The sequence below is a fragment of the Haemaphysalis longicornis genome, unplaced genomic scaffold (genome assembly GCF_048455015.1).
Source record: "Haemaphysalis longicornis isolate Haplotype H1 unplaced genomic scaffold, Haemaphysalis longicornis Haplotype H1 scaffold_3, whole genome shotgun sequence".
Lineage (NCBI taxonomy): Eukaryota > Metazoa > Arthropoda > Arachnida > Ixodida > Ixodidae > Haemaphysalis > Haemaphysalis longicornis.
The window spans coordinates 179,314,375-179,329,284 of NW_027526335.1; the positions used below are offsets into that span (position 1 = coordinate 179,314,375).

Sequence of the window (14,910 nt, forward strand, 5' to 3'; positions counted from 1 at the left end):
CTAGCATTTGAGAAATCCAACGATTTACTCGTTTTGTCATGACCGACACGACAGAATTGTGTAACCCTGTTACCTGAAGGTTAGTTTCTGCCGTCGCTAAATTTATCGAGAGTGTGGTGGACAAAAACTGTAACGCAAGAAAACTGAGCTCTGGTAAATTCTTTGGGGAAATCATTACCCAGGCACAATAAAACAGACACAATAATAGCAGACCTTGATGATTAATTTCAAAATCAGAGTAACTCAGAAGTATGAACACTTGTTAAGGCGTCATATCTGAGTTTAATCCCAAATAAAACTGACTCTTACTTGCTCCAGCGCGTAGGAGATGAAGAAGTTACTGATGTCAGAATGATTACAATGCGAAGACATTTTTAGATGCGACTGCATCTCATTCACTCGCCTTGTCAATGCAGCGTCGGCGTTTTTGCCGTCCGCCCCTCCCCCATTCTCCTCGCCGCGCGAGCTGCGCTCTCTGCCGCTCACCCCCTCTCCTCCCCGATGCCCCTCTCTCGTCCACACCCCTCCCCCTACACTACAAAAAAATAATAATTAGCGGCGCCCGGTTTCGATCCCGCGACCCTGTGGGCGGAACGCGAGGTACATGGTGCTCTTCCCACTGCGCCACAAAACCGAGACAGAATCAAATGCCACAAACTCGCCTTATATCCTTGATCCATTCAAACTACGTCAAATAGCTAATGATACAACGCATGATGGGGCAATGATTAACACTTGCAATAAAAGAAAAGAACCTCCCACTTACAGCAACAATGATGGAGTAAAGGTCGTTGCGATAGCGAAGCCCCAAGCATACCACTTTCAGTTCAGAATCAATCCAACGGAAACACCAAGTGAACCCCACGATACGTCGCATCTACACAGGGTTCCCCTCGCGGGGAAATGGGCGCAATTGTTTTTCGATGTGACCTCTCTGCCGAACAGGTCTGTACACTGAGAGGAGTTCTCCGGGTCTGTATCTAACTTTCTTGTGTCCCGCATTATACTGCCGCGCATTGCTTGCCTGCTGATATCGAATGCGGTAGCGTGCAAGTTGCCGGGCGCCTTTATACAAGCTCTGCGATTTCTTCAGCATGTGTATGGGCGGCTGAGCACTCCTCGAGCAAAAGTATGGAGTCCAACATAGTCAGGACGTTTCGAACATCAATCAAGCGAAAATGGGTGAACCGTGTGGCTTTCTGCTCAGTGGTATTGTAAGCGAAGGTTAAGTATGGAAATATCTAATCACAGTTCCACTGGTCAACATCAAAATACATGGACAGCATGTAGACAATGGCCAGAAGTCGCATCGTAGTTTAGTTTCCTTGCGAATGGTAGGCTGTTGTCCTCTTGTGGCTGGTGCATCGGAGGTTTAGAGCTTCTTGATTGAATTTCGCGATGAACTCGCCAACGCTGTCGGCGATAGGTACATTCAGCGACCGTGATGAAGTTAATTGTTGTCGATAAAGAACTTGGCGACTTCCGCAGCTTTTCTGCAAGGTTTCACAGTAAGCCGTTAGTAGTGCGTAACCACCACGATCCGTCTGTTGCCAGCGGATCATAAAGGAAAAGGCCACAGATGGTCTACACCGACCTGCTGAAATGGCATACTTGGAGGGTTAATCGGTTTTAGTAAAGGACCGGGCTTTCCGGGAGGCTTTTTTGCCACTGCCTGTTGCGTTATGTTTGCACGTTTGTTTCACTTAAACGGCAAGCGTCGGCTAGTTAAACAGAACTTGTTTGTGGGCGAAGGTACGGGCACAGCTACACGGCCGGAATATGATTCATCACGACAGACATGTAGAATTTCTTCATGCCGGGCTTTCGGTGAAATAAGCAGAAATCTTGTTTCAGTGGCAACAAACTTTTGTTATACAGGACGTTTTCGAACACACAAAATGAGGTACTGGTGCATCCTGTTGCAAATGAAGAATAGGGGAAAGCCTTCAGGGGCACGCGGAGCATTACCATCATTAGGATAAGTACTTCGAGAACATGGAATAAAGAAGCACGGGTCGCTCTGTCTAGCGCTCTCGGCCGTGACTCGCGGTAGCTTCCGCAACATCTTTTGTTCCGAAACCCGGAAAATCGCCCTTCGTAGCATCACCCGCATGGCTTCGTCTATCGACCGCCTTCGGAAGACTCGTGGCGTCGTCAGGAGCGGCATCACGCGAGTTCTCAAGCAACTTAATGACCTGCTGCAGCAGCCCTCTCCCGATGCGGCGACCCTTAGTTCCCACGTCGACTACAACGTGCAGCAAAACACTGAGCTCAAGGCACTCAACGATAAGATCGCCGAGGCAACAAATGATGACGCGCTGGAGCAAGAGCTCGAGGAAGCGGCAGAATACAACCACAACTTTTCGTAGGCCGTCTCTAGGGCACGGTTTTTTCTGAGAAATGCCCAGCTGAACGCTCCCGTAGCCAGCAAAAACAGGACAGCAGCTGCTTCAGCCCATGATCCAATGGATACGTCATCACGCATCACGCCTGCGTCACCGTATCGGACAGTCGCCCTTCCAAAACTTCAGATTCCAGCATTTTCGGGAATTCTGCACGAGAGGCAAGCATTTTTGGATCACTACAGCGTAACCATTGATGACAACGTCGAGCTGACAAAAATCGAGAAATTCAAGTAACTTCTGACGTATTTGATCGGTGACGCCAGGCGAGCCATCGAGGGTATCCGGCTCTCGGAAGCAAAGTACGACGTTGCGGTGAGCGCCCTCGTTCAAGGCTTTGGCCGTCCAGAGTTGCTCATTACGAGGATATCGATTAACTGCTGACATTCACACCGATACGTAGCTGGACGGATATTGACAGGGTCCGCGAGTTGTATGACAAGGTACATTTCCGCGTCAGTGCCCTGGAAGCCCTGTGAGTTCCGCAAGAGCAGTATGCTGTAGTTGTCAACCGTGTGCTCCTACGATGCCTGCCCGATGACGTAACCTTGATGTAGCGGCAGAGGGGTAAGGAATTGGGCCAAAGACCGACTACTGGATCCGCGGTGGAATCCGCGATGAGTCAAGGACAAGGTTGCCAGGAGAAGAAACTACTGTAATTCTTGAGGATCGAAATTGAGATTCGCGAGGAAGGAAAGCAAGGGCAGCTTCTATCAACCGGATCTCGTCGGTCCGTCCAGAACGGCGACTTGAACTCCCAAGGACACTCGGAGACACCTGTTTCCTCAGCGTTGGCATTCACCGCGGAGACCGAGTCCTCAGCCACACCGGCCTGTCCGTTATGTGACGGCCACGGTCACAAGGTGGTGGATTGTCGGGTCAACATGTCGTCGGCCGAGAAGAGGACACGGTTGCGCAACGCTGGCTGCTTTTTGCGATGCGGCAAACAAACATGTGGCTCGTCAGTGCAGAGCTTCCCGCAACCTGACATGCAGTACCTGCAACGGGCGTCACCTCACCGTGCTGTGCGACATGCTCTCGCCGGCTGACCACACCACGCCCAGATCACCGCCACGGGTACGAGCTGGACAAGGAGCACTGCCAACTGTGGTGACGGCTTAGAGCGGCCACTCCGGAGCAACGTCAGTACTACTGCCGACGGCTCAAGCCTGGGCAGAGAGAGCTCGACGACGTTTAGTGCGACTACTGCTGGATACCGGAAGCCAGCGGACGTTCGTTGGTGAGGATCTGTCTAAAGCCCTTAAATGCACTCTTCTCGACACAGAAGAGCTAACGTTGGTACCGTTCGACAGGACAAAGGCTCAGAAGATATTACGCTGCCGGCGAGTAGAGGGGACGCTATGTGGACAGGTTCGTGGAGATCGGGTCACTTTGGAAGCCTTGGAGATCCCTGAGATTTGCTCCGTGACCAGTCCGCAGCTAGACAGCGTGTCTACAACCATCCGGGCTGAAAGGCGGCAAGACATCGCTGACGCCTTCCAGCTTGGACATTGAAAGCAGAAAAGATCAGCATTCTTGTTGGATCGGACGCCTACTGGAAGGTGGCCACAAGCAAAATAGGCCGAATCAATGCAGATCTCAAAGCTGCAGAAACACCTCTAGGTTGGACTATTCAAGGAACACTGGGATCTACGGCTCGTAGGTTTACTAGCGCCATGGTCCTCTGGGGTTGCACACGACTGCATTTAGAATTTGGCCCACGCACTGTGTGGCGCTGGCGGAACTGCTGTTCCAGTTCATCGCTTGAACCCCAGTCGCCTAATGCCTACCCGAGCACTTGTAAGCGATTCAGCACCAAACAAAAAGTAGTTGAAGACGTGATAATGGAGAAAGGGGCGGAAGGAACGTATAGCTCCAGCGAGCAGACACCGAAGCAAGAACCTGCCCAGAAGATACACATTTATAAATCCACACATGGACGCAAGAAAAATCTATCCCCCGAAATGGCCCCGAACGAATATGCACCTGAGGATACGACGTCGAACTCGAGCGCGGTATCGAAAGCAGGCACCGTAAAGGCATGCACGAGACAGGTCAGTTCTGGAAGTCCAGCAAAGGGCAGACGAAGACAAACCGTACGCCCAACGCGTGTTCAGCCAATCGTAAAAGTGCGCATGTGGAGAAACGCGAGAAACGTAGTTTGAGCAGCGCCAGCGAAGAGACCAACAGGCACAGCGTAGAGCGCATCAGCCGTTTCTCAAAGCAAACCGAGGTCAACCAACAGCGCGCACAGCCATTTGTGTCTGCGAAGCCGAAACGTGAGGCTTCGGGAGGCTGCAGGAAACCTCATACGCTGGCCTGTAACCGGAAGGTTTACAAACTGTTGACTACATCCCCAAGCGAAGGAAGGCAGACGTCAAACACCGACTGTGGTGTTGGATGCCCTCGCGATCGTGATCCCGGGCGACAAGGCAATGTTATTTCAATGGGGAGTTGGCCAAGTGTCACTGCCACATGAGAAGTTTCATGTGCAATCTTCCTGTGTAAAAACTGCGCGTTTTTGAACTCGCCGACTGACATTCTTGTGCCCGAGGGAAGATGTTGCAAATGAAGAAAAGGGGAAAGCCGGCAGGGGCACGCGGCGCATTATAATTTTAGGATAAGAGTTTCGAGCACATGGAATAACGAAGCATAGGTCGCTCTGTCTAGGGCTCTGGGCCGTCACTCGCGGTAGCTTCCGCGGCACATCCTACAAGATAATCAATCACAAGGTAAAGCTCCTGATCATTTCCTCTATCTTGAACAGGGTCAGAAGGAGTTATGACTCCAAGAAAGCTGAGTCATTGCCTTTAAAGGAAGAAATGTAATCAATCGGTCGCGGAAGAGGAAGTCTGCGTCGCTGTGCTTACGGCCAGATTTTAAACGACACTATCATCAAACTCCTGTGCCCTGGGACTCCAGCGGGCGAGTTGTCCAGATGGGTCTTTTTGGTTGCCGACCAGCATAGAGAGTGATATTCAGTAGCCACTAGGAAATGTCGCCTATATAGACACAATCAAATTTGGTAGTTCAGTAGCCACCAGGAAATGTCGCCTATACGATATAGTGAAATGTTAATGGCGTCTCGCACAACATCCCTGCATTCTTCTGTGGGGGAGTAGTTGCTTCGGCGTGTGGCATTGCATGGCTGGTGTAACCTATGACCCGCTGCACACGATCTTATCACTTAAAAACGTTTACCCAATCTGCTGTTGCTCGCCCCCGTATGCGGTTCAGTGTCAGCGTCCTCGTCAAAATGGCCGAGTATATATGGTCTCTGCAAGCGACTTTTGAATTTGTGGAAGTCTGCAGCATCTTTTGGGCACCAATACAACTGTGCAGACTGCACAGTTGAACGCAAAGAATGCTTTCCGCCCTGGGCGAACAGAGTAGAACCGTGGCCTGAATATAATATGCAGAAAACTAAAGTAATGATCAATAACCTCGGGACAGCACAGCAGTTTGAGATAGGTGGCGAGGCAATGGAAGTGGTAAGCGAATATATATACTTAGGCCAAGTTGTGACCCCAGATCCCAACCATGAGGCAGAGATAATTAGAAGGATCAGAATGGGGTGGGGTGCATATGGCAGACATTCTGCGTTAATGAATAGCAGCCTTCCATTGTCGCTGAAGAAGAAAGTGTATGACAGCTGCATCTTACCGGTACTCACCTACGGGGCAGAAACTTGGAGGCTCACTAAGAGGGTTCAACTTAAATTGAGAACGACTCAGCGGGCAATGGAGCGGAAAATGATAGGTGTAACATTAAGGGACAAGAAGAGAACGGAGTGGGTCAGGGAGCAAACTGGTGTTAAAGACATATTAGTAGAAATTAAGAAGAAGAAATGGGCGTGGGCAGGGCATGTAATGCGAAGGCAAGATAACCGCTGGTCATTAAGGGTAACAGAGTGGATCCCTAGAGAAGGCAAGCGCTGCAGGGGGCGGCAGAAAGTTAGATGGGCAGATGAGGTCAAGAAGTTTGCGGGGATAAATTGGTCACAGTTGGCACAGGACCGAGGTAATTAGAGAATAATGGGAGAGGCATTTGCCCTGCAATGGGCGTAGATAGGCTGGTGATGATGATGATGATGATGACAACTGTACAACATCCTTTGTTGGGAGAGGTACCGGCTCCGCTACTTTGCAAACGTTTTCCACAACGCAACGATAGTATGCTCATAGGGCGAGAACGCAGCGTTCGGCGCTTTTATTGTACGGCGCTGGAAAAGGGGCGACCGCACCCAAGTTGTCGGTGCCGGGCTAACACCGTGAAAGCTGACCACTAAGGTCGGAAAATATTAGCTCTTCCTTCCCAATGTAGCATTTGCCAAGCTTCAATGACATTTGGGCGGAGCAGATATCTTCATGAAATGCACATTGACGCACTAGGTGTTCTTCAACAGTTTTTAAAAATACCACCCCGGCATTAAATTTTACAAGGCACGTCTGCCACTGTAGCCCAGGTAGAAGAGCGCCCATGATTCGTTAGAAGGATGCGAGGGCTGAGCAATCCAAACGGGATGATATTTTATACCCTAACAGAAACTACCAAAGCTGTTTATTGGCGGTCTGATTCATTCACCTCAATTTGCCAATAACCGCTGTGTAAATCAATAAATGGGAAAAATCAGCCAGCATGGCGAACCGATCCAACGACGTATAGATATGTGGCAATAGATAGACGTTTTTCCACTATGTTGACCTCCCGGTAGCCGGCGCCATAACGCAGAGTGCGGTGTTTATTCTCAGATAGACGACCGGAGAAGCCAATGGAATTGTCGCCGGCTAGATGACGAAGCCTCGGAGAATGCTTCCACTTGGCAATGAATAACATCTCGTTGTTCTTGGAAACTCTGCAAGGATGTTTGGTAGAGTGTAGCTCGTCCCTGTGGGTCATTATGCCAGGCATAAACGCATAACAGTAAAGCAGTCCCTGAACGAGTAGATTAGTCTGCGAAGCTGTTTCTGTTGTGACACCATACGCGACTGTTTATGTCAATTTTATAAACCCTCTCCAAATAATTCTGAGCGGACAAGACTTCTGGGCTGTGTGGCATGTTCTGGGCACTTACTGCTTCAAGGTATTCGACTGCTGGTCATGCTTGTGCTCATCTTCTGGTAAGCTGGTCTTCCGTGCTACAGTTAGTGACTATTTCTGTTCGTCGGTTACGGACGTTGACTAGGGTCCGGGCTGCGTAGACTTTTCGGTCGTGCAGCAGTGGAACGTTTTGTTCAGCAATACTCCCGCTGACCGGTGATCGCCCGCCCTCGACAGTAACGAACATGCTGGCTCGGGAAGGCAATGTAATGCCCTCTTTGCTAATCCGATAATACAATGCACAGGTCTGGATGGCTTCTCCTTCTTGTCTACTGGCCGAGGCCTCGCAGATGTACGCAAAATATTGCGCAAGTGTATCCCGCCACCAAATCCCCGCATTGAAATCCAAACGGTGTGTTAGATATTTTGAGCATTCTCGTAGCACACAAGCCAGAAACAGCCGGGGAAAGTTGAATCTGGGACTCGAATCAGGGTGGTGCACAGGGCGGTCCGTTCCAAAGGGTGTCAGTCGGCAGCACGGATTTCCGGCCCACATTACCGTGTAGTGAATTTACGGAACGTTGACAACACTGAACCCGTAGTCTCAGGACACGCAACGGCGATCAGTCCTCAGAAGCTTATGCCGCCGTTTGATGACAGGAGAGACGATCGCGACGCCGTTCTTGTCAGGTTCGAAAGAATCGCGCTTTTGCAGAATTGACCGAAAAGTGAATGGGTAGTAGCTCTGAGTGTGTGCCTCGTGGGTGAAGTGCTGGCAGTGATATAGAGAATAACCCTAGACAAACACAGGGCGAGCTTTACAAAAAAGTGAAGTTCGCCCTGCTTCAACGATTCAACTTCAGTTCGCAGGGGTACAATGAAACGTTCAGGCACGCGAAAGCCGAAGGCGGTGAAACCGGCGTACAATTCGTTTCCCGCCTTGCTGGCTATTGTGACAGGTGGCTAGAGACGTCCCACGTCGCGAAAACATTCGAACAACTACGGGACAACATGACTGTAGAAGAATTCATGAAGTGCTGCCGCACGCAACTAGCAGTCTTTATCAAGAAAAGAAACTGCAAGAAAACTAGAGGGGTGGCAGAAGCTTGCCGCCACTTCATGGATGCACAGGCCATCAAAAACTTGGGGAAGTCCTGAGACGAACCGATAGGGGTCCAGAGTACAAATCAGGCCCAAAAATAAAGACCCAAGGTTGCTCTATTTGCGCCAAACTAGGCCACCGCGTTAGTGACTGTCGCATGGCAGGCATGGTAGCTGCGGCAAGTGCAGAAAACCTTGAGAACTGTTGAGGCAAGGACGGTGACGCAAAACAGGCTTCGGCTGCAGCGTAGCAAAGCGCTGACGTCTACAGAAGAGGACCCCCAACCAGCTAGAAAAGAGCACGGTTGAAGAGCCAACCAAAACGAGCGATTCAAAAATCAAGTTCTTAGTTCAAAAACTACCTGCCGTGACTGGAAAAATGTATGGGAAGCCGATATCGGTGTTTCGTGATTCATATAGTAATACCATAATCCTGCGCCGTGATCTTGTGCTAGACTTGTTTGACGGCAGAACCTTCGAGTGTGGTATTCGTGGACAAAACTGCGCAGCAACTTCAAGAAGCGTTGTTCAAGGTCAACACGCCCTACTTTCTAGGGATGCTTCTGGCAAAATGCATGCAGGATACACTATGATTTACTACTGCGGACCATACCAGGAGGCAGACCGGCAAGCGACCCTGACTAACATGGCATCAACACGGTCATAAGGCCAAGACAACCCCAGAAAAATATCAACAACCAGCTCAAAGGCCAAGCAGCTCAAATACTGCGATGGAAGCTCAGAAGCTTGTGGCTGTCGCCTAAACCAATAAGGCTGCCTTCAGGTAGCTTTACCATAAGTGAGGTCACGCGAGACCAGCTCAGGAAAAAACAGGAGCAAGATGACAGCTTCAAAGACTGTTTTTGGGAAGCGAGAGACAACATTCACATCCACGTGTACCAACCACAACAAACACATCTTAGACAAAGGTTTGCTTTATCGGAAATATCACCTTTCGTCTGGGCGATGATTTATTCAGGTGGTGGTGCCCCAAAGTTGCGCAACGCGGTTCTACAGATATCACACAAAGGCATCATGGCCTGACACCAAGGCATCCGCACAACAACGGACAGGATCCTTGACAAATTTTACTAGCCGAGCATGCATGCCGACGTGAAGCGGTTCTTCAAGTCCTCTGACATCTGCCAAAGGACTGCACCGAAAGGAAGAGTAAGCGTCGCACCTATACAAAGCATGCCGCCAATCGACACTCCATTCCGATGAGTAGCAGTCGATGTAATTGACCCGATCAGACCCGCGTCCGAGAACGGAAACACATTCATCGTCACTATCATAGGCTTTACGACACGCTACTCCGAAGCCGTCGCGCTACCCAGCATTGACAGCGCTCACGTCGCAGAAGGGTTTCTCGAACTGTTTTCCAGAGTGGGACTTCCAAAAGAAATCGTCACACACCGAGGGACAAGCTTCACATAAGGGCTCATTCAAGAAGTCAACCCACTCTCGTCCATCAAGTCCCTCCATACGACGCCTTATCATACCATGAGAAATCGACAGGTAGAAAGGTACAAGGGTACTCTGAAGCCGATGCCTAGATGGATGCTCCAAGAAAAAACTCCCACCTCCCCTCGCGGAAACCCCTGTGTAGATGCGACGCATAGGCGGAGCAGCGAAGGGACCGCGTTTTATAGCGCGCATAACGTTGAGGGGACTGCGTAAGCCGGTCCCAGTCGATGACGACGTTGGCGTACTTGTAAAGCGGCGTGGACTGTAGGTGTTTCAGCAAAGCGTGGATGTTGCTTCGCCGGAGGACGGCACACCGGTTATATGCGCAGCGCGCCCGAAGGGGAGGAAACCGCGGCAGAGAGAGTACTGCACATGCGCCGGCCCCAGCGCGTCTGTCGCGGCTATGACGCAACGTGCGGCGGCTATGGCGCAACACAATCCAACACAATCCACTTTAATCCAATCCAAATCCAATCCAAGCCAAGCCAAGCCAATCAAATCCAATCCAATCCAAGCCAATCCAATCGAATCCAATCCAATGCCCCTCGCGAGAGAGTGTTCGCTATCGGAGAGGAGAGGGGGTGAGCGGCGGGGAGCGCAGCTGGCGCGGCGAGAAGAACGGGGGAGGGGCGGACAACGCCGTTGACGACGACGACGCCGGAGGGACAAGGCGAGTGAATCAGATGCTCTGCATGTAAAACCAAAATGCTGGGACCCTTACTTTACACTGTTGTTTTTTGCGTACTCAGAACTACCCCAAACCAGTCTCGCATTCTCGCCTTTCGAACTGATATATGGCCGACATGTACGGTGACATATGACAGTCCTGAAAAGCTAGGCACTGGTGAGGCCACGGAGGAAGATGTAAGGTCCACCTATACGTACCTCGTCGAGCTACGACACAGACTCGAAGAGACGTGCAAAGCTGCCCAAAAAGAGCTGCAAAGGGCGAAGATAACGCAAAAGATATACTTTGACTGGAAGGCCGTTTCACGACAATTTAAACCTGGAGATTGCGTCCTCCTCTTTTTATATATGGCTAACAAACTCACGTTGCACTGAAGGGGTCCATTCACGATAGTTGGCAAACTTGGCGATCTCGACTATGATGGTGACGTGGTTAAGAAGAACGCCCTGCTCCACGTACACATGCTCAAGAAATACGAAGAACAGCAGGCGAATTCGTGCGTAGCGGCCCTCAGCGCGATAGAAGGTTACATCTATGGCGAAGAAAAACCTTTCCGCCACCTCCAATACAAGCAAACTGTTTGTTCTTCCGACAGACATCTTGGAGCAGTAGTGCTACAGGAATACAACGGCCATCAGCACCCATTTTCTTACGCCAGCCGAAGGCTTTCCTCACGGGAAAGTCGTTCCTCAACGGTTGAGCGCGAATGCTTAGCGCTTGTGTGGGCCGTCCCAAAGTACAACATTTACATCTATGGAAAGAAATTCATGCTTCAAACGGACCACTAGCCCCTGCTGTACATTCAGACTGCCAAGCGCTTGAATAAACAAACGCGTGCATAGATGAAGCCTGTATTTGCAGGTGTATTATTTCATTCACCATCCACTACATCAAGGGATGCATGAATGTAGGGGCCGATTTTATGAGGCGATTCTAGGCTACGCATTTTGTTCTCGCACCACTTTTGCGTTTTTTAATGTGCTCCGTCATTTTTTTTCCGCGCAATGTTGTGAAAGTGCACGTGTTTTCACACGGGAACTTTCTTGTGCGGGGGTGATGTCATGAAGTGCCCCGAGCGCGGGAAAAACAAGAAGAAATTGCAGTGAAAAGACGCAGCAAGCGCGCGAGTGGCCGATTGAAGAGAAAGAAGAAGCGAAGATCGAAATGAAGAAGAAGAAGAACACGAAACAGAAGAGACGACGGGCACGCTGACATGTCTGTCTGCGTGGTCGCTTGCTTCTAAGCTGCTTGGTTTTTCGCTTTCCTGGTTCAGGTGATCGGCCAACCTTCAGGCGGATTAGTGGTTGTTTCCCGCCATTCTTTTGGTCTTTTCTTTTCCTCCAGGTCGCTGGTTTCCGCGCCTGGATGTCTTTTGAGTCTCCTAGCCGGGGGAGTTCCCCCTGGGCGGCCTCGATTCGTCCGCAGGACATGCAATTGGAAGCCCTAAAGCGCAGTGGGGTGGGAAGCATCCCCGTGGCCTTGGTGCCAGTAAGTGGCGGATTCGTCCGGCTGAAAAACCCGCGGGCTGTACAGGCGGCACTTCGAGCGGCTACTGAGAAGTTCGAGCACATTACGGAGGTTCGCCTGTTTGGCAAAGGTGGCGTCTAGTGCCGATCGTCAGACGAGACCTGTGTCACTGACCTCTTGAAATGTACAATGTTTACCTCTGTTCAGGTGAGTGCATTTATCCCCCCTCACCTTGCTTGCGTGAAGGGCATCGTTCGAGGTGTTGATGTCCAGATGACACCTCAGGAGGTACTAGAGCAGGAGGCCCCTCAGTTTTCCGTTGCAGCCGTGTTGTACAGAAAAACAGGGTGCCAACAGAATCTGTCATTGCTACATTTGTTGGGACGCAATGTCCATCGGAGATTAAAGTATGGCCACTCATTTACCGTGTGGATCCTCTCTCTCCCCGGCGTCTTCAGTGCCACAACTGTTGGCGTTTTGGCCACACATCCAAGGCATGCAAATCGTCTCCCCGGTGTCGCGCATGCGGTGAGAGCCATTCTGTCGAGCTATGTACTGCCCAAGATGCCAAATGTTGTTTGTGTGGAGCGGCACACCCAGCTGACTATTCTAATTGCCCTGCGAGAGCTCAAGAAGTCTAAGATGTCGAGGTCATGGGCAAGCGCCGCTGCTCGCGCGGGGATGCTGTTATAATTGTCAAAGAAAGGACACATGGTTATGCTGGAGTTACGGCCAAACACTCTCCATCACTCGCTGATGCAGCCGTAGTGAATACCATTGTTGCAGCGGTTGAACAAGCCGTTGCCAAGCTCCAACAGTCTTCCCTCGCTGACCCAGCTTTTGCTTCCGTTGTAGCAGCGGCTGTTGAGAAGGGTGTCTCTTCAGTAATCACCCAGTTAACTTCCACCATAATCGAGTGCGTGTCTCGCACAGTGGTGACTCAGCTGGCGCCACATTTGCAGCCCGCTCCCCTTTTGTGTACCTCCTCTCCCCAAGTGATCCAGCAAGTTTCCACCGCCCCTGAAGGTCCGCTGCCCTCAGCAGCTAATCTTGCCTCGGATTCTGCTAAAGTCTCGTCTACTCTCACTACTTCGGTGCGTGGATCGGAACATCCTACTTACGCTTCGTCTGTTCGCACGAACTTCGTCTGTTCGTGGTCCTACGGCCGACAACGAGTATTTGACTCCCCTTTCGCCCTCTTCAGACTCGGACATGGAGCTTCAGGCTTGGCCTATGGAGACTGTTCTTCAGTCTAGTAAACGTTCCGGATCACCTAGTACCGAAACCCTGGAAGTGCAGCCAAAAGCAAAATCCAAGAAAGGTAAATCTGTTTCAAAGCCCAAGAATCAGATATTACAAGTTGCAGTTGCTGCAGCCGGTCTCTATGAATCATAGGAGTTCTAAATCCTGAGCATCACGTACAGCGCAGGCAAGCACGGGTACAATTCCTGCAAGGGAAGTACTCTGACCACCCGCATGTGCGCTTCACGGACGCGGCCCACTACGCGTCCCATCCAGCCACAGCAGTTAGTGTCATTGACGGCTCGGGCGATATCGTTCGCACTGCGACCGTAAAAACCACAAACATTGTTGAAGCCGAAGAAACGGCCATCGCACTGGCGATGACGTCTCCAACTTCGAATAGCCCACTTCATATAATTACAGACTGCCAGCAGGCATGCAGAAACTACGGCAACGGTCGGATCTCAATATGCGCTCTCCGACTTCTAAAAAAGCACAAGGACACCCTAAACCCAACTGTACTAATATGGACGCCAGGTCACGCAGGGCTTGACGGAAATGAGCGAGCACACGCTACAGCCCGAGCATGCACCCTCCGGGCACCGCACCAGTCGCTCCGTGACCCAGAGCCTGTCCAGCAGCAGTACCGTACACTTCTGCAACACCACCGCCTTGCCAGATGTGCCTACCCACCACCGCACCAGAAGCTCACCCGAGAGGAGGCTGTAGCCTGGCGGCAACTACAGACAAACACATACCCCCACCTTAGCTTCCTGCACATCATACACCCCACAATGTATCCACCAACATGCCCACACTGCAGCGAACATCCAACACTGTACCACACCACGTGGGCTTGCCAAAACACACCAGCAGCCCCCATTATTCGCACACCCACCTTCGAGCAGTGGGAGGCCGCGCTGTGCAGTTCGGACCCTGAGGACCAGCGACAGTTGGTGGACCGGGCACGCAGAACCGCAGCCGCCGCAGGGGCCCTGGACTGAGGGCTTCTCCCGCTTTCAAGCGCTAACCTCTTTCGCTTGAATAAATGTTTCTCCACCACCACCACCAAAAGTCATTCAGTGAAATTGTCGCTCTGTTTCGGCAGGCTTTGCGGATTTACTTTGTGCTCCAAATTTTCCCCAGACGTAATTTTGCTACAGGAAACCTGGCTTAGTAGCAACCAAAAATTTGGACTTTATAATTACCGCACTTTTCGACTAGACAGGCCAACCCGAGGTGGCAGTCTGTTAAGTTTGATATCTACAAAGTTTGCCCACACCGCGAATGTGTCCTTCCAACTTCAACGCCTAGACTATGAAATTTTAGTGCTGGAATTAAAGCTACCTGGTTGCTTCCCCTTCTCATTGGCCAACGTGTACTTTCCTAGTGGCGTCGTTGATTCCGAACCACTTGATTTGGCTCCTCCCATTATCTTCGCAGGCGACTTTAATTCCCACCACGTTACTTGGGGCTTCCGGACGGATTCTTGCGGTAATCGCT

At 50.9% G+C, this 14,910-nt stretch overlaps 1 protein-coding gene across 1 annotated transcript in view; it reads right to left on the reverse strand.

Annotated features, from left to right (window-relative positions):
- Nucleotides 1-2,484: 2,484 nt before the first annotated feature.
- Nucleotides 2,485-14,910, reverse strand: part of LOC144175564 (uncharacterized) — a 37,513-nt gene continuing 25,087 nt past the window's right edge. Inside the window, exons 4-5 of the mRNA XM_077704629.1 lie at nt 11,063-11,144; nt 2,485-2,552 (exon numbers count right to left, since the gene is read on the reverse strand). Of these exons, the coding sequence (XP_077560755.1) occupies nt 2,485-2,552; nt 11,063-11,144 (150 nt within the window). The remainder of the gene's footprint in view (nt 2,553-11,062; nt 11,145-14,910) is intronic.